Source organism: Strongylocentrotus purpuratus, unplaced genomic scaffold, assembly GCF_000002235.5.
Source record: "Strongylocentrotus purpuratus isolate Spur 01 unplaced genomic scaffold, Spur_5.0 spur5_scaffold_10, whole genome shotgun sequence".
Taxonomy (NCBI): domain Eukaryota; kingdom Metazoa; phylum Echinodermata; class Echinoidea; order Camarodonta; family Strongylocentrotidae; genus Strongylocentrotus; species Strongylocentrotus purpuratus.
The window spans coordinates 1,512,683-1,535,693 of NW_022145595.1; the positions used below are offsets into that span (position 1 = coordinate 1,512,683).

The window sequence follows — 23,011 nt, forward strand, 5'->3', positions numbered from 1 at the left end:
CCCATGCAAATTATGATGTGCGCGCACAACGCAGCGCTCAGGTAGTGATGTCATCATAATTTGCATGGGCGCAATCTTAATTTACGCTTAAATCACTGACCTCTAGAGGTCATTTGGTTTGTTTACTCGTCAATTAAAATGGCGCCCCTAAACGTAAACTGGTGTATTGAGTTACTGTGTGACTTAATATGGTGTTCATCTACTAGTGAATATGAATTTATGTTTAAAGTGTTATTTTCCAGGAAGGTTGTCAATGTGCAGTATTTATCAGGTAGATCTAAATCTTTGAGATTTTTTCCCCTCATGAATGGGTCAATTTCAAGAACTTGCTATATGGGAAATTTGCATGGCATTACTGTGTAAGCCTATGTTCTCTATTTATTGCTTTTAAAAAGACTTGAACAACTGAACTATCATATCCCTCAGCCATTCACCATTTCTGAACATGTCCTTGATTATCTTGTATCCTGTCTGTACCTTTGTTTTTTCCCCAGGTATCAGCACAGGTTTCTCAACCAATTGCATGTTTTTGAGGTGTCCCTATGGATTTGCTACTGATGGTACAGGGCAGAAAGTGTGTAGATGTCGCCTGCCAGGTAATTTTTTACAGTATTTTGATAGATTTTTGCCCAAATTATAACTTTAACAAATCATTTTACATATTTTGTCACATTAAAAAAACCTACCCTTTCAATTATGATTTTAAAAAATAAATATTGTTGCTTTTACACCAAATGAATGCAGCTTTACATATCTTCTGACAAAATATGTCTGTTTAGAATACTTTGAACATGCTTTGTTACTGTTTGTGACCTGTTCAGTTTCTATATTAACATATATATCAATGATATTTAACTTGATAAGATTTATTCAGTGATATTAGTCTATTGCTCTTCATATATCCAAGAGGATAAGAGGATACATCAGCAATCAGACTTTTAATTGTCAAATGGTCAAACATGTATTTGTATGGCATTTGCATTGTAAAGTGATTGTTGAATATGCACCCCATGTTTGTACTTGTGTACTGCTCCTAGCTACAATATTATCTCAAGATTAAAGAATAATACTAATGTAGATAAAGTTTAACAGAAAATAATCTTGATTTGAAACACTGACCCAAAACTATGAATTTGTGAGACATTGTAGAGTAAGTGCCATGAGCGCCCATGAGAGGCAGATACCAGTGCTATGCAAGAAGCCATCATTCTCAACATGTTCTTTTATCAATTTACATCAATTTGACTGAATGTTATCTTCAATATTCCATTGAAAGCTCTTTGCCAATCTATGGGAAACTGTGCTCTGGAGTGTGAGTTTGGAAGACTATCAGATGCCCATGGATGTGAGACTTGTGCATGTAAACCTGAGTTTGGTATGTAGAGATTCAAATTCAGTGTCAAATTCATTTATTTAAGTATGAAGATCATCAGTCATCATTGGTAGGAAATACAATGATGATATTTTTGTTATATTGTGCTCATATTCAACCTATTAAAGCATTCAAGTAATCATTTCTACCAGGCACTGATTTATCATCATTGGGTTGAGAGTTTGAAAAGTAGATTAATCTCTTGTCAAACGACACAAGTACTTTTGATGGGACTCAAACTGCAAACCATTGATACGTACATGTGCATGTATATATGGGGCATGGTGATGTATCTAGTAAATGATGACACTTTGAGAAAATGGTATTGATTTTTGTTACTGCTTTATGTTAGACAGTAGCATACAAGGTGATTCATATGCCAGGATTAGAATTGAGTATTAAAGTCTTTAACATTCAGATGAGTATACTCAAGATTAAAAAAAGTAAAAGTAGATGGCATTTTGATGGAAATATGTATTAGGTTCTTTTGCCTTTCTATATAGATAAAGGAAGGCAATTCAATTTTTGACAAACAAGTTATTCCCAGTAATTCTTAGATACCTACTTTTTTTATTTCATTGAAATAAACGATTGCTACAGGACTATTTATAAAAACCTTTCTTTATACTATCTGTAGATGTTAATGAATGTCCAGTCCTGACAACGGCCAACTGCCCAGAACTGGACATGTGTGCCTACGATCTGGCCTCAACATCACCCAATGGTTGTGAGATTTGTGTATGTAAGACACCAGGTTAGTGCCTCTATTATCCAATAATCCCATTACATGTACTAAAAAATCACTGTATTGTAAATAAAGAAATAGAGCTTGCTACGTCATTTTTAATCGTGGAAATACCTGACCGCTATTGATCATATGTGTTCAAAGACTTTCGCGATAATAATCATTCCATGTTTTGTGGCTTCGCTAAATAACCATTGATTCAGAGCCCTGAAATATAGATATGCCAGGTGCTTGAGTAAAAAGGACAAAAGTTTTTGAACACTGCATCCATTTTTGTTTCACGCCTACAATGTGTTTGATACCAAGAATTTAAACGTGAAATTAAGCTTTAAAATCCTTATATAGGCAACATATTGAGAGATTCAAATTCATTGTTTTTTTTTATCGCTATTGCCCATTTTTCATCATTTTTAAAATTGTTTATATCCGTGAACATTGCTGTTATAGCCATATACAAGAATAAAAGAACCATGGTGAAACATTTTACTCATGGAGTGTTATTTGTGTTGCATGCTCGTATCTTTGTGTCAGCAAAAGTGTTGAATGGAATAGACACCAAAGTTTTTAAAAGGCTATTGCTGACATCATCCCTTCTCCCTCAGTGACAGACTGCCCACCCTTGAGACGAGAGGCCTGCCAGCTTAGATGTCGGAGGGGGTTCACCACAGATGAGAACGGCTGTGAAATGTGCATATGTACAAAATCAGGTAAATGTCAATGGCAGAGGATCCTCCCAAAATCAGTGCCTGTTCAGATTAATTTGAATTGAATTACTTGATTAAAGTTTGATGTATAAAGAGTTGCTTTACCTGTTTGATAAATCCTTTTTACAGAAATAGTATACAAATAATACAAATAAAATGTTTGGTTCCAGTATCCTAAATATATTTTTCAAAATAGCCGGGCTTTTCACTTGTTCTAGTAATCTGTACCAATGAAACACAATTCAATTTAAGACTTTAATAATGACAAGAGTTTAATGTAATTTCCATTATCACTATTAACACTTTAATACAAGGCAAATATGGAGTAACCAATTGTTTGGACTCCTGATTTAAAACAAGTTATTGCATCAGAAACCAGTATTAACTCAATTGGTGTTTTACTATTGGGGGAAATACGGGTATAGTCATTGATCATTTGACGCGTACTGAAATTGATATGCAATTCATATACTCTATCCAATAAACGGTTGCTTGTCATCATATTACAATTAAAGTCACTAAAGATAATAATGTTATTTGTGACAGAAAATACATTATCTATATTTTGTTGAAGTATATTAAAGAAAAGAGTTGCATCACTGGATGTTTTTCTATATAATACTCCCACAAAATAGGAACTGCTTTGCTCCCTTTTTATTTCCAACTACATCAGTTCAATCTCGTAACATTCCAAACCTTCTCTTCTTAAGTAAGATATTTTTCCCTTTATGTAGCAACCCACTCCTCCTCCAACTGACCCTCTATGTTTACCCACACATTTATATCCAGGCACATAATTGATTTTATTCTTGCATAATGTCATCGTTTAACCATGTGTCGGACAAACTAAAAAAATCATATACTTGTCCAAAAATACTGAACATCGATCACTTTATTTCTTAAGCTTTCAATTCAATTCAACTCTGGTTTATTGTAAATAAAAACATGCTGAATAAAAAGTCAAGAGACTCATACGATTCAGTGTACAAATTATAAATACATACACAAATATAAGATAGTAATCTTCATATAAATTACTGATTCTAGTTAACTAAACAACTAATATCAAATAATCGTAAAATAAGACATGTTGTAATTATTCAGTTATAACATTTAAATACTAAAATACGTTGTCACCATTTTCTAAATGTTATATTCAATTTTGTCATATACTTTTAAATTAATAAGTAATCTTTTTTAACCTAGTTAACATTTCTGTAGAATCATATTTCTATATAGATGATTACTACAAGAGATATTATAATACAAAATATCCTTCCCCTTGCCTTCGTGAGTTCCCAGAATTAAGTCCTTAACACTGTAGCATGAATGATGTAGTTTCTATACACTCCAAAGGTTTACAGCAGGTTTTACAGACACTGCTTACATGTAAGTCAAAATGGTAGACTTTGTAGAAATCAACTGGCGATGCTTCACAATATTTTAGCTACAAAGTTGAGCAAAATCCAACAGCGTCAGTCCACAAAATGTATCTAGAAGATGCCTGACTACTATATTAACAAGTTTACAGTATCAGATAAGAAAGACAAACTCAAATATTCACTAAATCCTTATACTTGAAGAGAGCTGTTTGGGGGTCAACTGTACAGGTGCACACACCACAACTTCAGCTTCTGATAATTAACATGGGCAATTTTCATCCTTTTTCCATATGGAAATTCACCATATAACTTATTTCTCCTGTACTCTTATTTTGATCATCTTTCTCACAATTATTGTTTCCTGCAGATTTAGATGGCTCATCATTTTTGTTACAAGCATTATCCCAAAATGATTGTATCTGTAACAAACATTTATGGCATTGCTGATCTACAAACTGCTTGAGTGGATTGTTACATTTACATAATGGAACCCATTCCCACACTTCGTACATGCAAGAGCTTTTTGATTTTTCACTGGAAACCTAATCCCCATATCAAGACATGAAAATCAACATATAAAATACAAAAAAAATCCCGGTAAAAGATGCTAAAAAGCTAATTGGAGAATATTTATAGTGTATTAAAATTACAGATGATAAAAATCGAATTGAATACGATTCATCAAAGAAAGCTTTTTCTATCAAAATTAATACAAGGATAGTAGCGTAGAAGCGAAAAATGACGGCATACAAGTTAATTGGTCAGCTAGTTCACTGTACGTTCAATAAACTGTTCACAAGGAACGGAGGTCATTGTCACTCTGAATTATTCTATTCATTGTTTTTCCATTAGTGGCCGTTATTCTTGCTATTACCTGGCCATCGCTGAACCATGCTGTTTGGACATTCTTATTCTTCTTTGCGCTGTTGAGTAGATGCAGATAATTTGTTGTCAGTTGTTCCTGGATTACGACTTGAGTCCCTTTCAGATGATGACGACGACAAGAAATGACTGCGTTGCGAGTTTGGTAGGAAACAAATTTCACAACAATCGGGTAAGGTTGCTTTTGTGTTGGTTTCCCTTTTTTTTCTGCTGGCGTCTTGTTGCATCTTGGTGCGAGCGGTGAGTGTCTAGTTTGGAGATCTACAATCCCAATTGGTCGCGAGTGATCTTACATATGACATCATCTGGGACTTCATTGGCCTCCTCCTCCTGCACACCGAAGAATTGTAAACGGTTTCTGCATGAATACTGCTCCAAATCCTCTGTTGTAGGACGCAGATTATTAATTTTTGCTCATTGATCCTCTACAATTGTAGAGAGGCAAGTAATCTCTTTAGCTTGCTCTCTATTATCTACTTCAATATCCATCAATCTCTTCTCCTGATCATTCAAGCGATCAAGAAGTTTTTCAAATTCTTCCTTCATCGCCTCATGTATGATCACATTGATGTACTTATTAAGTAGCTCTTTATTTTCCTTTTGAAAGCGTGAGAACGTGTTGTTGATGAGCTTGTTGGTGACATCATCTACATGGCCATTTTGCATCGCCATGTTGGAAAGTGAGTTCCAACTGACTATCAGAAAATATATATATGTTCTCAATAATTATAAACAAAGAAAATGTTAGATTCATGAACACTTCACTCAATACGAGAACTCAATCAGTTTGGGGTAGAGTTTCAACAAACTCTGATGTGTAGACGAGTATAATCAAAGTTGAAACTGCTATTTTCATGAGTCTAATAAGTCATTCAGGATCATTGATATATTCAGATATTATTTTGAAATAAATTCATAAGATATCAGAAATACGAAAGCTAGCTTGTATGCAGTATAAATAAAATAAATAACATTCAGAGAACAGAGCAGAGTATATATATATATATATACAATAATGCGTACAGTGTATGGGTCCATGCAGGTGAAGTTCACGTTGACATCAACTAACCTTACGTGGATATGACAGCATCATTCACAGGTTCTGTAGTGATCATTTATACAAAAGATAGTCCTTATTTTGTGTATTTCCCAAAGATCACAATCATCCAGCTTAGTCCATATTTGTAAAAAGCTCATATCAGGTAGAAAATTATGGTAATCGCTGAGCCAAAGCAGAACTTTTAGCCAAAGAAAGTTAGAGAGTTTGCACAGTCGCATGATGCACTCAAATACAGTTACAGCCGGTCAAGGAGTTATGGACTTTTTGAAGAAAAAAAATTGGTTTACATTCCTTTTTTTTTAAGAATGTCTTTTTACGTACAGTATAAAAAAGAATTGAAGTGTAATTTGTATTATAAAACTAAAAACAGCAGATAAAGTGTGTACTATTTTCAATTCAATTTTATTTCACATCTCTTTAAGAATACATCAGAAGATATACAAACAAATCAGTATAAATTAAACAATAAAGATATAAAAGCATTCATTGACATGATACTATGAAAAAAGGATGAAGGGTTGATGCACGGGATCAACAAAGGCCATTGGCCTGTCAAGGCTGATCCCCTATATTACCACCCTTGAAGAGAAATACATTATACAAAATATAAAAAACAACAATCAAACAAACAGATAAAAATCAAGTGGGTTTAAAATGTCATAAATTTGCCTTTCTCTCAATGTACATTCAGATGATGAGTGCACCACGCTTGTGTCCAGTAAAACCTGCAACAAGACTTGCTTGTTTGGATTGGCAACGGATTTAGATGGTTGCCAGATTTGTTCTTGCAAGATCCCTGGTGAGTTTGACCATCATATTCCATGATATAACTGTGAGAGACTAAAATTGAGTGAACTGATAGCTCATAGATTTCATTTTGTGTAAGAAATGGCAATTCATATTTGTTTATGTCTGCTGTCTTAAATGTCAATTGAAAGAAATATCCTGCTCTAATAGCTGAAGAAAAGAAATGGAAAGTGCAGAATGTGATTGAAATAATCATAGCAAGAAATAAACCATATTTGTTGATTCAGATCTTACAATCTATGGGAATGTTATTTATGACAATAAGCCAGTTCATAGATACAATCTGCGCATGGGCAGATAAAGGTCATTTGTACCAAAATGGTAAAACCCACGGAGATGAATACTGGATATGCGCTCATGAAAGTTATGTAACGTTATTCATTTATGCACCAACGGTACATTCTATGATACGCAGGTGAGGGTATTCTTTTCAAGAGGTCAAACAAAAGGTATTCATGAAGCACGTCGAGGACTTTGGCAGTTATTATTCTAATTCTCAAAGTGGAACTTCTTCATGTGTAAAGATCTGTGTATATTTGGGGTCATTTGTACCATGTGATATCTGTAAACTCCCTTATATATTGATATTTTCATAGGGCTCATATCCACTATTCAAAGTCAAGGCACCCCCACAGCACCTGTTTACCAATGTCAATGCTCATGGTATTCAAAGAATTCCTCCTTCCCAGTACGCATTTAACACCCGGGTTGAGAGTGGCAATGTCTTTCCAAATGACACTAGTGCCATGTCATGCGTTGATCCTATGACCTTTGCTTATCTAAATGTTTAAAGGTATTACAAAGTTTTGGGAAATTTTGAAAAATGGGTGGATAGTTATTCTTTACAATTTTGATATATTTGGATGCCCCTGTGAATGTATTAAAAGCTCCAGAAATTTTAGCCCCTAAAACATTTCTGCTTTCGAGAAAAAATGAATATAAAGATTTACCGGTGCTCCCGGTAAATATTGATAAATTTCAAATAGCTCCTACGGCCGTACAATGGTAGCTGCGACCATGAAAATCTCAGAGTCTGTAGTTGTGGTATATAATTTCCGAACGAGAATAGCTAATCGGTCGATTTTAGTCAATAGACATTGTTTTATAGCTTAATTAAAATCTTGACCTTGAGAGGGAGCTATTCAACATAAAGAGTTCATTATTTACAATTTCATAACTTTAGAGTCGATTTCGACCGCGACAACGATCACTGAATATTGTAGGATCGCATACGCTTCCAATTTGTTCATTTAAACCAAATTCATGACCCCTTACCAAAACTTTGTATTACCTTTAAACCAATATTTTTCATTGGATTTTGTATCACATAATATTTCTTGTTATTCTGAACAGCTGTGCTACCTCTAAAGGATCCATTTCAGATCCAGGCATTGATGGTCACCCCTTGCCCACCTGTCACAGCAGAAAAGTGTGCCCTCGTGTGTTCTGAAGGTTATGCCACAGATCATGGCTGTGAGATCTGTGCCTGTCAACATTCAGGTGAACTTAAATAATTGACCTTGAATTTTTTTTATTAACATTATGAACAATATTAATTATGTTTAGACTAATGTAGCGCCCACCCCGAGGAGGGGGGCATACCTTTTAAAGGAAGACAAAAAAGAATAGATGTTGACTGAGATGCGTGGCAAAAACAAAGTCATTTATTACTTAATCTTCTACAATAATAATAAGTCTTTTCTTACAATAACATATATACGATCAAATGGCATAACAATACTCTTCAAGTATTAAACACAAATAAATCTACCTGTTCGCATACATTGAATTCATTAGCTCTCTGTGTTCTCTTTCTATATCACTAAGAACATCATCTGGGAAAGTTTCATTACATTACTATCTCTAAACGAAACTATCCTTACTTCCATGCTTTATTTAAAACGCAATATCACTCTTCATCGATCTCATAATGATAACTTGGCTACTAATAAATAACTTAACCCATTCAAATGTCTATAACATTGAGGTAACAGTCAATCTACTATAGCTTCTAATCATGTAACTCTTTACTAAGCGTCTTCATTAAGAGATCATAGATATAATACAAGAATGTTGGCATAATCATCCCTCTACTATTGCCTAATACTTCCTACTCTTTACGCTCCAAGACTGAGGATCCATTGTGCACATAGACCCTTAATTAGAATGCAATTCTACTCCCAGCCTTCACTAATCCCTAAATTCACAAGTTTCTTCTTGTCTCAGGTATTCACATTAATACTGAATAAACTCATAACTCTTCCTTAACTAGCTCATGTATTTTCCAATGGTCATCTGCATCACTTTGATCTAATACTATCTTTTCAGCGAGATTACTGAACTTGAAAAGATACATCTTCAACAACTCAGGGGCGTACGCAGGATTTTTTCAAGGGGGGGGTTTTAAAAAATTTTGCTCCCGAAAATTTGAAAATCGCGCCGGCCGAAAAGTCGCTCAGTGGGGGGGGGGGGGGGGGGGGGGGTGGGGGTAAGCGGACACTTTTTTTTTTTTTTTTGGAGGTCAAAAAAAAATCGCAACGACTCAGCCAGCCGAAAAGTCGCTCAGTGAGGGGGGGGGGGGGGGGGGGGGGGGGTAAGCGGACACATTTTTTATTTTTTTTTGGTCTCGAAATTTCATAATTTGACATTTTTTGTCGTTGGGGGGGGGGTAAGGTCACCTTATTTAGGTTAGCCGTGGGTATAATTTTTTTTTTTTTTTTTTTTTTTTTTTTTTTAAATAATAAAAAAAAATTAAAAAAAAAAAAAAAAAAACCAAAGGGGGGGGGGGGGGGGGGGGGGTTTTAGGTTTTTTTAGGGGGGGTTTACATGCATAAAAATACCAAAGGGGGGGGGGGGGGGTTTTGAACCCCCAACCCCCCCCACCCCCCCCCCCCCCCCCCCCCCCTGCGTACGCCCCTGCAACAACTTATATTCTAAACTCCTTACAATATTCACAGAACTGGCAAATAGTCTTAGTCTGCAGTCTGAACTAATTATATAGCTCTAACAAACTTACAACCAATATTACGCTTTCCTCTCACGGTAATCTCATCTACACATTATGTAGTTCATATTCTAATTCTTATCAACAAACAATAGTTTACTGAATACATGTATATTCATTTCATGGTTATATACAAAGTAATGTGGGAGTGAAAGAAAAAGGGTTAATCATACAGATAGAGAGAAAGAGAGAGAGAGAGAGAGAGAGGGGGTTATTCCCAATAACATTTAGCCTGAATTATCATTCCTAACAATATGATAATACAATGAATTTCACACTGGTTATGCAAGTCTTCAACTTCAATATTTCATCCAACACTCCAACTCTAGCTAACTATTAAACAGTGTGACCATGTGTTTCTCAACAAGTGCATCTCCCAACATAATTCCTTTGTCTTCTCATTTTGCAATCTCTACCAAACTTTCATTCCCACCTAAAGTACCATTTTCCAGCATGGGTCAAAAAGCAAACAAAGCTTGGGGGAGAGGGGATTAAGAACTTTGATAAGAAGTTGTGTTCACATTGCACGCACTGCCATAACCTAATAACACACTAATATTATACACAGGGTGCGTCCACACTCACTCATACCATAGTACTGGAAGTTAAAGATAATCTGGACTTGAACCACTCATTTCGCTACTAAAACTGTATCTAACCTGAACTAGAATATATAACAATGTGCTTTGGCATAATGCATAGTAAATGGCACATGTCCTTGGCTAAGAATATAATTATATATATACATACACATGAATATCGTGCAAAAGACAAATATACTGACAGTAATAAAGTATATTCTCTTCTCAAAATTTACTTAAATGTTGTCTAAATCAAACAACATAATCATTAATCTCACACACACGGTAATAGTTTCCTATCATTACTACAAGTGATAGCAATGTTGCCATCAATGAAATCATCTCTTCCCACATGGCATCTCTTCCCACATGGCATTTCTTATATTTCCACCCATAGTCCACATGTCATATAATCCAACAAGTCATTGGCAAAGATCATTAATATCTCTTTTTACACAGTACTACAAGATATGTGAATAGTGAAGCTAATATAGTTTAGAAATACACATATATTATGACGAACAAAAATATAACACAATTGAATAATACAAGATTCTTTCTTACCTTTTAAAGGAAAAAAAGAAAGAATAGATGTTGACTGAGATGCGTGGCAAAAATAAAGTGAGGAGCCACTCCTAGTATCCCAGCTGGTGTATTTAGATTAGTTGTGGGTGAGGCCACTCTCGCAGGAGGGGGTACCTAATCAACTAAAAGGAGGGACTGTGGGCTAGAAATATACTTGTGTCATACATAATAAGTCAAAGATACACAAAAAATAAAGGGGGGGGGGGGTATTCTGTGGGGCTCCACACCAAGAAAACATACATGTATGTACCAGAAATTATGTAATAATGTAGAAAGATGTTTTGTTCCTAAAATATTGTCTGCACCTAATCTGAAACATACATAAATGATAAATTATATGTTAACCACAGTCGCTTTCTAAGCCTCCTATACTGGTGATGACATATAGCAAAGAGAGAACATGTTATATCATAGAGGAAAAGCAGTAATGTATAAAATCAACCTAAAAATGTATGCCTAGCATTCTATAGATAAACCATTGAGGAGTATGAAGGAAATATAGCATTAAACCCTGCGCTTAGCACTCGCACAGAACCCAAGTTAGCTCTACTTTTTGCAAGTACTTACTTGTCAATAACTAATCTACTCAACAACATTTTACAGTTCACTAAGAATGTATTTAAATTGCAATATTTCTTGAAAGCAGTTATATTTAAGCTCACATTTGAGTATAGTATAGTATAGTCAAATGGAACCCCATACAGGTGTACATGAATTGCATCACATGTGTTTGTGATTGGTACACTCTAAGAAACTGGGTCGTGTTTGGTTAGTAAGCAGCTGTGGCGTAGCTACGTGGGGGGGGGGGGCCACCCTCCCAACCACCGGAAAGAGTGTATCTATTTCACTTTAAAATGCAAAATGTTCCCACTCTAAAGGGGCAAGGGGTCCCGACCTCGTCAATCTTGACATCCATGTATACATAGTTGTATACAAGGGATGGAGAACACATCCTCTGAGAATTTTGGATTGGGGTGATGCAAACTCTTTATATCCTAGAAAGGTGCCTTAATTAAAAAAAGAATGAAAAAAGCTGATCTAGTAGACTAATGCTTGTGCTCCCCAATATCTGAGCCCACGCTATGCCATCTGTATTAAAAAGCAGAAATAATCAAATCCATAATTTACCAGATGGCATCTAAAATATGAATACACATGCACATACTTGTAAAGATATTGGCAAAGTGAGTACTGTATTTTATGTAGGTATTTTGCTCCCTGGACCAGAGAATATTTCAGTTTTGCCATAATTGATTTTAAATTTTAATAAACAGCTCAATTTTTTCTAAATTTTGATTATTTCAAAATTTCACATATTTAATGAATGCAGTGCATGTGCTTCTCCCAGTCTTCTCGATACTGTTCCTTTGTTTTGAAAAAAATTTGTATGCAAATACATTTACGGTACTATCTATGAAATGAGAATTTATGTACTTTTATTTCCAGATGGATGTCCAGCCCTCAATGTCCAGCAATGTCCACTATTGGCTACCTGTCCTTATGGACTGTCTACTGACAGACATGGCTGCCAGGCATGTAGCTGTCGACAGCCGATTGCCTGCCTTCCAGTCTCTATCCAAAACTGTTCAATACACTGCCCCCGTGGCCGGGCGACTGACAGTGATGGTTGTGAAGTATGTGCCTGCAGGAATACAAGTACGTTGGGTGTACGTTTGCTACTTTAAATTGTACGTTCTGTCCATTAGACATTTATTTTTCTTCGAACTTCCACAATATGTTATGGACACCTTTTTTCATGGCAAGAAACTCAGTTCCTCTGGACTGTCACACTTCTGCCACTTTATCGTTGTATTTTGTCTCTACCTTTCTCTCCCTCTCTCTCTCTGTGTTTCTCTCCTTCATATTATTGTATGACTATGATATATGGATAGATTTGTAAGTTATTTTGTATTTTTATCATTTTACCTTGTAAACTCTATTTGACCCATTTACTCATGGGCTGCCATGTGGAATTCTTTGAATAAATACCAATACTACTTCTACATTTGCGAACTGCAAAAATGTATTGTTGGTCAAATTGTCAATCACCAATTCTGCAGTATGAAACTCTTGCAAGTTTCAACCACTCGCAACCTTCCTGAAAGTGTCATGAAAGTATCACAGAATAGTTTTAAACTGGTTTCAAAGTATATCCCACCGCTGACACCGTTCAGTGTATAGATAGGATCATAGTTAGCGCATGATACAGATGATTTTAAAACATGGAGAGCTTTCATGAAAGTGTCATGAAAGTGTCACAGAAGAATGTTGAACTGGTTTTACAGTATATCCCACCGCTGACACCGTTCAGTGTATAGACAGGGTCATAGTTAGCGCATGATACAGATGATTTTAAAACATTGAGAGCTTTCATGAAAGTGTCACAGAAGAATGTTGAACTGGTTTTACACTATATCCCACCGTTGCCACCATTCAGTGTATAGATAGGATCATAGTTAGCGCATGATACAGATGACTCTTACTGACCACAGATCAGATCTTTTAAAACATGTAGAGCTTTCATGAAAGTGTCACAGAAGAATGTTGAACTATATCCCACCGCTGCCACCATTCAGTGTATAGACAGGGTCATAGTTAGCACATGACACAGATGACTCTTACTGACCACAGATCAGATCTTTTAAAACATGGAGAGCTTTCATGAAAGTGTCATGAAAGTGTCATGAAAGTGTCACAGAAGAATGTTGAACTGGTTTTACACTATATCCCACCGTTGCCACCATTCAGTGTATAGACACGATCATAGTTCTGACCACAGATCTTTTAAACATTGAGGTTGCATTTTGTGCATTGTTTTAGACTAGTTCAGATATGGTGTGGTGAACCGCTGCAAAAAAAGTCACCTCGCAAATGAATAGTACTGTTTTTCTTACCTTATCTATGTTACTTTTGTATTTCTGCTTTTTCTTCTAATTTAATTCTACGGGTTATAGTCTTCTCTTAATCAGAACACTGTGCGCTTAGAAACATCAGTATTAAGCGCCTAATAAATGTTATGTATTATTATTATTTAGTAACTTTGCGCAACAAAGGACTTGCGCATATTCTATGAGCTTTGTTTTTAAAGTACAGAAATGTATAGCCTCATTTGAAAAAATGCTGCAATTCTGCCCCATTATATCTGAACGAGCCTTTAGTGTTCACTCCCGTGGGATAAATGTGCTCATAAATACTGATAACCCCCTTTTATACTAAAGAATACTACTACATGTATTTGTATTTCATGTAATCCACCTTTCGGCAACACAATGCCAATAAATCATCTTGTATGGCATTTTGTGCACAGTGTGGGCATGATGTAACTAAAGCATTATTATTAATTGAATGATTCAACGATTTGGAGCTATTTTGATATTGCAAAAAAGTCTGATTACTTGTCTATTTAATTTTAAATTTCATGAAATGAAGGATCTATGAGATTCACCAGGAAAAAGATTGCACTTGTTTTAAGCAGTGTAATAATAGCTCGTTCTTATATAGCGCTTTTTAGGACCGGAGGCCCTCACAAAGCGCTTTACAGATAAGTATATTATTACCCCGGTCATTGGATTCAGGCTTACCTGCACACAATGTATGCACATTCTCCACTCCCTGGGGAGCATTCCAGCCAGGCGTCATTTTTACATGCGCACACTTGCTAATCTAACCACATTAGCTTTCGCATTAACAGCAGTGGGAAACAGAAAAATAAGTTTTCAATTGGGAGAATCTTGATTTTTCAAAATTGTAGGTTCTTCTTGCCCCAATGTCAACAGAAGGAATTGTCAGAAGGCTTGCACTTATGGATATGCCACAGATCCTATTACCCATTGTCAAGTCTGCTTGTGCAAACAGCCAAGTAAGTTTTAAAAAAAAAACTTATGAAATAACGCAATAAATGCATGAAGGTATTTGATATATTCTGATGTAAGTCTTTGATATCCACTCCTATGGAAAATTAAGGAGAATTTGTATATAATATTTAAAAAAAATATATTTCTTCCATTTTATTGATGAAAATTACTGCACAGTTCTACACTTCTTCATATTTTGTTCACTTTTAGATTAACTTAAGGTATACAGTTTTATAAGGACTACACTAATATCCTGTTATCCTAAATTTATTTCACATAGAAGACTTGATCATTTTAAAATGCACTAAAGATAATATTGTTCCTTTGTAGGTAGTATGAAATGAATGGATGCACTGAGGCCGAAGATAACTGTACTTCATTGTAGAAAATTGCATTAAATTGATATATGTGTATGAAATGTCTTCCAAGTCAATCTTTTGTGGCATTTTCAAAACAAAAACCATGAAGATTTCTGGGGACACGTGTTGGTCCTACATCGTAGGCTCTTGCATTTAACCACAATCTTATAAGTCATTTACTTGACTGTATCAATATGAACTTTCGTTTGTAATATATTTGTGTTTAATATATTTTTGTTTCATACAGCTGAGATACCCATAGCCATAGCATCATTCAGGATCTGTGAACCTGTGACCTGCACCAACAACTGCTCAGCTGGTTTCCTCCATGATGATCAAGGATGCCCAAGCTGTAACTGTAAGGATGAAGGTACATGTTTGCTGTTTGAGCAGTAATATAATGTAGCTTAGGTAACTTGAAACGCAAAAGGCATTATGTTTAAACAGGCAAATGTAGCAGCTCCTCCAGAGGGGTAAGACTGTGCCCCCCTCCACCACCACTACCACCACCACCACCACCACCACCACCACCACCACCACCACCAGTAAGCCTTTTTCACATTTAATGCTGTAAGGTGGCTTAGCGAAATAAAGTTACATGAAAAGATGCGTCTGGAATAGAAAAGGCATAATAGTTGTGATGCCTGTTAATTAAAAGTTCTCTTTTTAAGTTTAGGTAATATTTTACCAGCTCCATATCCTAACAATGTGGTTCTACCACTTTGTAGGAAAATCATGATTTCCAATAATTATGCATTTGTATTTCGAGCACGTATTTTTGTGCCACTATATTTTGCTAAGCTATCTTTAATGTAGTGTAACCTAAAATTGCAGAGTTTCTTCACATACATGTAGGACTGTATATGACCAATGCATGTTCAATTCTCGTTATTTTGGATCTTGTCTGTTCGGGCAAGCTATAGTGTCTAAACTCCTACTTCTGATGGGTTCTTGGCCCAGCTAGCTAGATAATGCCTAGCAAGATCCCAGGGAGTTTTTTAGTGGTCAGGTTTTGTATATTGTTTGAAGGCCACTTTTGTGTGATAGTTCTTTTCACTTAGCTAGCTTACTTGTCAATTCATTTCTGTTCAGTTTATTGACCTAATATCAAGAGCCACATTTCTATGTGCCCCATTTGGAAAGCAGTTATGCAACTGACAATGCTATTGTGCATTAATGAAACCACAAATAATTTGATATCATTATCATCATTGTTAAAGTAAGCATTTTCCCTATTACTAGGGGTTAATTGACTTTCGTGCCATGATGATGCTCCCTCTCTCCACTTTTTCTTGTCTCTTCACCATATCCTTCCATGAAATCTTTGGTCTTCCTTTCCCTCCTATGCCACCCACTTCCAGATTCCATGCTCTTTTTCTTCATCATCATCATCATCATCACCATCATCATTATCATCATCATCATCTTCATCATCTTCCCTTCTCAGCACATGACCCATTCCTCTCAAACCACTTCTCTTAACCACTTCCACTACAGTTTCTTCTAGATGCAACTTTTCCATTTTTGAACTTTTGTTTTTCAGGAGTGGAGTGTCCAGAACTGCCAATGTCAGTATGTCCTCAGCAGATGCTTTGTCCATATGGGCTGGGGATGGACTCAAGGGGATGCCCCATTTGTTTCTGCAGAGTTGAATGTAAGGACTTATTGACCCATAGCAATTTATCTCATTTCTCATTTTCTGAATTAATAAGTTTTTTCCCCTCAATTTGGCAACAGTTGTTCTTAATTTCAACTCCTTCATAGTGTGAAAACTAGAAACGTTATATTGCAAACTTTTGCAAAATATATCTAAGAATTGCCGATTTGGACACTAAAAATATTAATGATATAGTTAGAGACTGTAAAGATAAGTTATGATTTCATTGCTCTTATTCAAGAGTGGCACAACGTACTGCATTAGAGAATGACACAAAACATTCTACATTACAAGATGCTAAAGCGTCACTAAAAGAAGTCACTGTACTGAATTATTTCCTATCTCCTGTTTGTTTAATATTCCACTTGAGGAACTTCACAGCAGCGTAAGATTGCTAGTTTCTTCCTATTTATCACCTAAAATCAAAGAAGTTGAACAAAAAAAAAGTTTCTGAGGTCTTACCAAACCTGTACTGTTCTTTAATGTTTTGACCTTCAGCTGGATGTTACCCAGTTCGTCCATTGACCTGTGACCTCGACTGCCAATATGGATATGCTACTAATGAGCATGGATGTGAAACATGCAGATGTAGAATATTTGGTGAGTTTAAAACTCTAAAGATAATTAAAATAGTCAAATACTTCACTTCATCATTTATCTTCTGTAAAACCTTTATGATATCATTTATGTAGCAGATTTTCCAAGCTAATCTGGGATGGGATGTGTTATGACAGCATGTGATGGTGCATACCAAAATGGTGTAAAACTTCTTTTTTTAGAACGAAATGTTAACTAATAAATAATGACCAAATAATTGTCAATGTCCTGTAGCTTGATATATTTATGGAATTTGATAGTACTAACTTAAAGTAGATATTCATTGATTTTAAAAACTAACTTTATTTTCATTATTGCAAAGTTGAAACTTTGATTCGACAAGGTTATCAAAATTCAATGCTTGGAAACATTTGAAGTAACGATTATTATTTATTACAAAACACTTAAACACAGCCCCGGCATAGCACCTGAAGAGTTCTCCGAACGCTGCTGAGATGTGTGAGATCACAGTATTGACATGACTTGCACAAGCAGACGATGTCCCATGACATCTCACATATTTTTAGTGCCTGTGTTTTCATCTTCTCTTGAGTTCTTTCTCTTACTTCACTACCAACAGGCTAAATGTATAATCTATTGCCTCACTCTAAACCCGCGCATGTTTTTATTTTGATGACAAACGCAGCGATACAAAAATAAAGGAATCTGTCGCTTGTAAACAAAATAAGACGCCATTGTATATTCAGCAGCACACACCAGGGTATGTTCGGCGTTTCAAGAGGGAACAAATGCCATCCTGAATATCAATCTGGGGGTTTTCAATTTGAAAGTCTGGTTTCTTTGATTGTTAATTAAGCCCTATCCTGTGTATTTACAAGCAAAAGATTTTAGTTATCAGATTCCGGTCATATCCCCTTTTGAATGGTTTGACATGCCATTACATTTATATACACTGAACTCATTATAATTTGAGAAAAAATAGCTTTGCAATTATGTTCATTCTCTATGGGATGTCGTCTTCTTGGGCGGTGTTGGTCCATATAGTGACGTCATTAAAACATCGTTATTTTTCCGGGGAATCTCTCGTATATCCCAGCTGCTATGGAGGTGGTTGTATTTGTATTTTTTAAAATCACCCGATATGTGGTTGACCTAAAACTTGTCCGATGTCCATCTGTTAGCTTACCAGTTTCTAGTGATACATTAGTTGACATATTTGTGATCTTCTTTGAATTTCACTTTTAATATAATATTTCTAATTGTGGCAGCATTTCAAATTTTTGCCTTCCCCATTGTATTTGATTGATTTTTAGGTAAAAGCTATAATTTTTCTTATATCCCAGGCCGAGTCATTTAGGCATTATCTTTTCAATATCACCTGTATTCATGCAAACAAAATGGAAAACAAGATAACTCCAGGTTACTTGTTTTTAGAACAATGTAAAAGTTTAAATAAAGTATACATTGAAAGGCCTAACATTACATTGAAACATAAAATAAACATGTCCATAAGATGTATATTTCTCAATTGTTTAAAAGTAGTTGCAGTAATACCAGACCTTCTAAGAATTTAAGGTATCATGTAGAGTAATTGTTTCTGCTTTAGACTAGATTAAAATATGAACATATGAAGTTATTTTCACAATCTCAATCTTTTGTTGTTATTGTAGATGAAGCAATATGTGACCAAACCATCTCATCTACCTGTCATAAGAAATGTCCCTACGGCTTGGCTACTGATGGGAATGGGTGCGACATCTGCTCGTGCAAGAACGAAGGTACATGTTTTTCATTTATTTATTTATTTAGTTTTATTTCAACAGGGTAGCCCCATCAGTAATTAAAATACTGTTATTACTTGGGGGCCCTGCATAACAATTAAATACATATAAAGACATACATATACATGAAAACATCATTACATGGTGAATAGTAAACATGATATACCAGAAAGAATACAGATTCAATTTCAATTGTACCAGAGGAAGATACCGTATGAGTGTTCCAAGCAGTGTATCTTGTATGGCTTTTGTCATTTATCCATATATTTTTTTATATGACCATTGAACAATGACTCTTTCTTGTATCGTGACCATTATCAAGAGATTTTTCATTTCAAGATGAAATAAATGTACAAGACCGACATGTATGCCGTATACCGGTAGTACACATATCATCGATCACCTATGATCAGATAACGCATGGTCTCTGTGTATTAAAGAGTGGTTCTTCCTCTTGGCTTTCTATATTGAAAATGTCAATATGCTTTAATTAGCCAAGAAATTTGAAATAATATAGAGGATGCATTTGTTCTCTCTCTCTCATCAGATTAGAATTTAATGGGTACCCAAGTAGAAGTAATCTGTTTATTGTTATGCTTAACCATGTGGATACCACAGAAATGATGTTATTTATGAGTGATGATGATGTGAAATGTGAAAATAAACTGAAAAAATAAAGGCTAAGGTGGTCTTGAAATGCAAGTTTAAAACCTATAAATGTATACACTGGAATAGTACATAAGACGTACTGTAGTACATATCGTCGGTGGGGTGACAAAACCTTGTATCTCAATTTTTTGAGATTTTGATTTTTTTGCATAATTTTGTACCTAATGGCCTACGACACCACCTGATAAATCCATGGAACGCCTCCTGTCTCGTTTTTTTCACAAATTCCAAACAAAGGATGGTGTCACAGCACTAAATCTGTTGAAACAGGAAAGGTTTTTGCGCTCTCCTGAAAATTCATGATTTTTGAGATACGAGGTTTTGGCACCCCACCGACGATATACATGTACGTGTATTAAAAGTTATCTATGAATGTGACTTGTTGAAGATTAACTGGCCCGTATTCTGAAGTTGTGTCTAACTCCTGTTTAACTAAACAGTTGTCTAAGTCCTGTCTAAGTCCCGTCTAACTTTAGACACGAAGTCGTGTCTAACTTTTTTCGTATTCTGAAGTCGTGTTTAAATAAAGTTAAACACGAAGTCCTGTCTAAGTCCTGTTTAACTTTAGACAACTGCGAGGGGTTGTTTAAGTCCTGTTTAAGGGCGCGATTCTGCTGCTTTTCAACGTCGACGGTACACTCTACTTGCTGACCCCGAACTTGCGGGGGAGAACGATGGTACGTGCATTCTCTAAAATTTCAAATACGTTTTGCAGGATTTTTTTCGTGAAGCCTATTTTTTTTTCTCGATAATACTAACTATTCTTATCTACTGGTGACATCCTGGAAATTCCATAATCTATATTAAACTAACCATTCTGTTGGAGAAGTTTCTTTTCTGGTTCTTCCGAGCACTGAGGCACTGATAAGTAGTGTGTTTGTCAATCTCAGTGTACAGTACGTGTACTACGTACGTACGTACGTACACAACGTACATGCAATCTAGTCATTACGTCACGATCACATCACCATAGTACCAGCACGCGCACAGCTAGCTGTGCGCGTTAATTTATTTATCCGGTGCGCGCACGCATGCGCATTGGGTCTTTCGTCATAATTAACGCCTACTGGGCATGCGCAGAAGTCGTGACTAAGAGTTAAACACGACTTGCGCAGAACTTAAACAGTTGTTTAGTTAAACACCACTTAGACAGGACTTAAACAGTTGTTTAGTTAGACGAGACTTAGACACGACTTCAGAATACGAAATTTAGTTAGACAGGACTTAGACACGACCTCGCGTATAAGTCCAGTCTAAGTCGTGTCTAACTAAACAGTTGTTTAACTTTAGACGTGGCTAAGTTAGACACGACTTCAGAATACGGGCCAATGTGTTTAAGCATGTATATGATGTTTTTGAAACATTTATATTTCACAATTTTTTCCCTCCACAATAAGTACGAGAGATTAGTATCGTTACACTCAAGCCTGTCATAACATGTCCTCCTGTTGACTGTGAAATGAACTGTGAGTTTGGACACTCCACTGATTCTATTGGCTGTGAGGTCTGTGCCTGCAAGCGTCCAATTACAGGTGAGGTTATGGATTTTCAAGAAAATTATTGCAACATTTGATATTAATAGACTTAAACACTTTTTTCCCAGTAAAGTTTTATTATTAGTTTATTCTGCTATAATGACTCAATACCTCACCTATGGAATTCTCGCCTGGGGTAACGCTTGTGGAAATTAAATAAATATGCTTTTTTGCATTCAAAAACGTGCTATTAGAAATATAAATCATGTAGGATACCTTTTTCACACCAACAACCTATTCCATGAAAACAGAATCCTAAAATTATCAGACTTATTCTATTGCAATGTTGGTATATTAATGTACAATTTATCTACTAATAACCTATCTGAAATATTTTTACAAATGTTCCGGAAAAATAAATCCCTACATGATTATCCCACACGTCAGAGCAACGCATATCACCTTCCATGTACACGAACTGTTTTTGCCCCCAAAACGATTATGTTTACAGGACCCAGTTACTGGAATGCCCTCCCATTAGAGTTAATTGACAGTCCTTCCTTATATACTTTAAACGTAAACTGAAGGAACTGCTTTTCAAAGCATATCTTGATGTCAATGTAGACCTTTGCGTTCAAGAGCATTGGGTTTGGCTGTCGTGCTTTCGTAAATACGTCTTTAAAATTTTTTTAAAAAAAACAACAATAAAACATCTTTACTTCTATATCCAAGAGTGCGACGGCTGACACAGTGTGCTTGCCGCTTCGTTGTTCTATTTATGTATGTAGTATTAAATACAAATGTATTTATTTTATTATTATCTGTAATGTTCATTTACTAGCTGAGCACCCATTGTATGATAATTTAAGTATGTGTACTGTTATCTACACTGTAAGAAAGGTAGGGACAATATAAACTGCACCACCGCATGTTTATTATTATTTCCTTTTTATTTTTGATTCATTTAGACTGGTCACTATTATATCCGCCCTACATTTATTACCACAAATTATTTCACTGGGGCCTACAGCTTTACAAGCTTGCTTTCATGTAGGTCCCATCATATTTCTCTTAGTTAAATCACTACTCCATATTGACCACTTATCTTTGTTATTTATTATGTATTATTGAAAAAACAATTTGTACTTTATTTGAAATGTATATGTAACATGAGAAATATGAAAATAAATGAAATGAAATGTAATATTTCCCCTATCCACATCATTTGTATGTGTTATATACCTTGTTTGTTTACAAATATTGATATTCTTCATCTTGTACACTGATGACTCATATGTTTATCTCTCCCTTATCTTTCCTCTCTCTGTATTCTGTAATTGTACTAATGATGGTTGGTATATCTCCTGTACATTTTTCGTTTTGGTCTGTACGGTCTGTTGTATATACAACTCTATGCTTTACCCTCATCTAGATGCTGAACAGGCGTTGATGAGTATTACCATAGACATATAAGTACCATGTACATAGACATACACAGACGTGTATTAACATATGCATTTTATATTTTCTCTGTGC

General features: G+C 35.4%; 1 protein-coding gene across 1 annotated transcript in view; it reads left to right on the forward strand.

Annotated features, from left to right (window-relative positions):
• The window catches only part of LOC100890365 (kielin/chordin-like protein), a 48,563-nt gene extending 25,615 nt beyond the window's left edge, over positions 1-22,948 (forward strand). Inside the window, exons 20-33 of the mRNA XM_030980037.1 lie at positions 495-596; positions 1,277-1,375; positions 2,010-2,126; positions 2,720-2,824; positions 6,837-6,944; positions 8,306-8,452; positions 12,569-12,778; positions 14,874-14,981; positions 15,583-15,705; positions 16,879-16,989; positions 17,491-17,592; positions 19,221-19,328; positions 21,398-21,532; positions 22,908-22,948. Of these exons, the coding sequence (XP_030835897.1) occupies positions 495-596; positions 1,277-1,375; positions 2,010-2,126; positions 2,720-2,824; positions 6,837-6,944; positions 8,306-8,452; positions 12,569-12,778; positions 14,874-14,981; positions 15,583-15,705; positions 16,879-16,989; positions 17,491-17,592; positions 19,221-19,328; positions 21,398-21,532; positions 22,908-22,948 (1,616 nt within the window). The remainder of the gene's footprint in view (positions 1-494; positions 597-1,276; positions 1,376-2,009; positions 2,127-2,719; positions 2,825-6,836; positions 6,945-8,305; positions 8,453-12,568; positions 12,779-14,873; positions 14,982-15,582; positions 15,706-16,878; positions 16,990-17,490; positions 17,593-19,220; positions 19,329-21,397; positions 21,533-22,907) is intronic.
• The last annotated feature ends 63 nt before the right edge of the window (positions 22,949-23,011 follow it).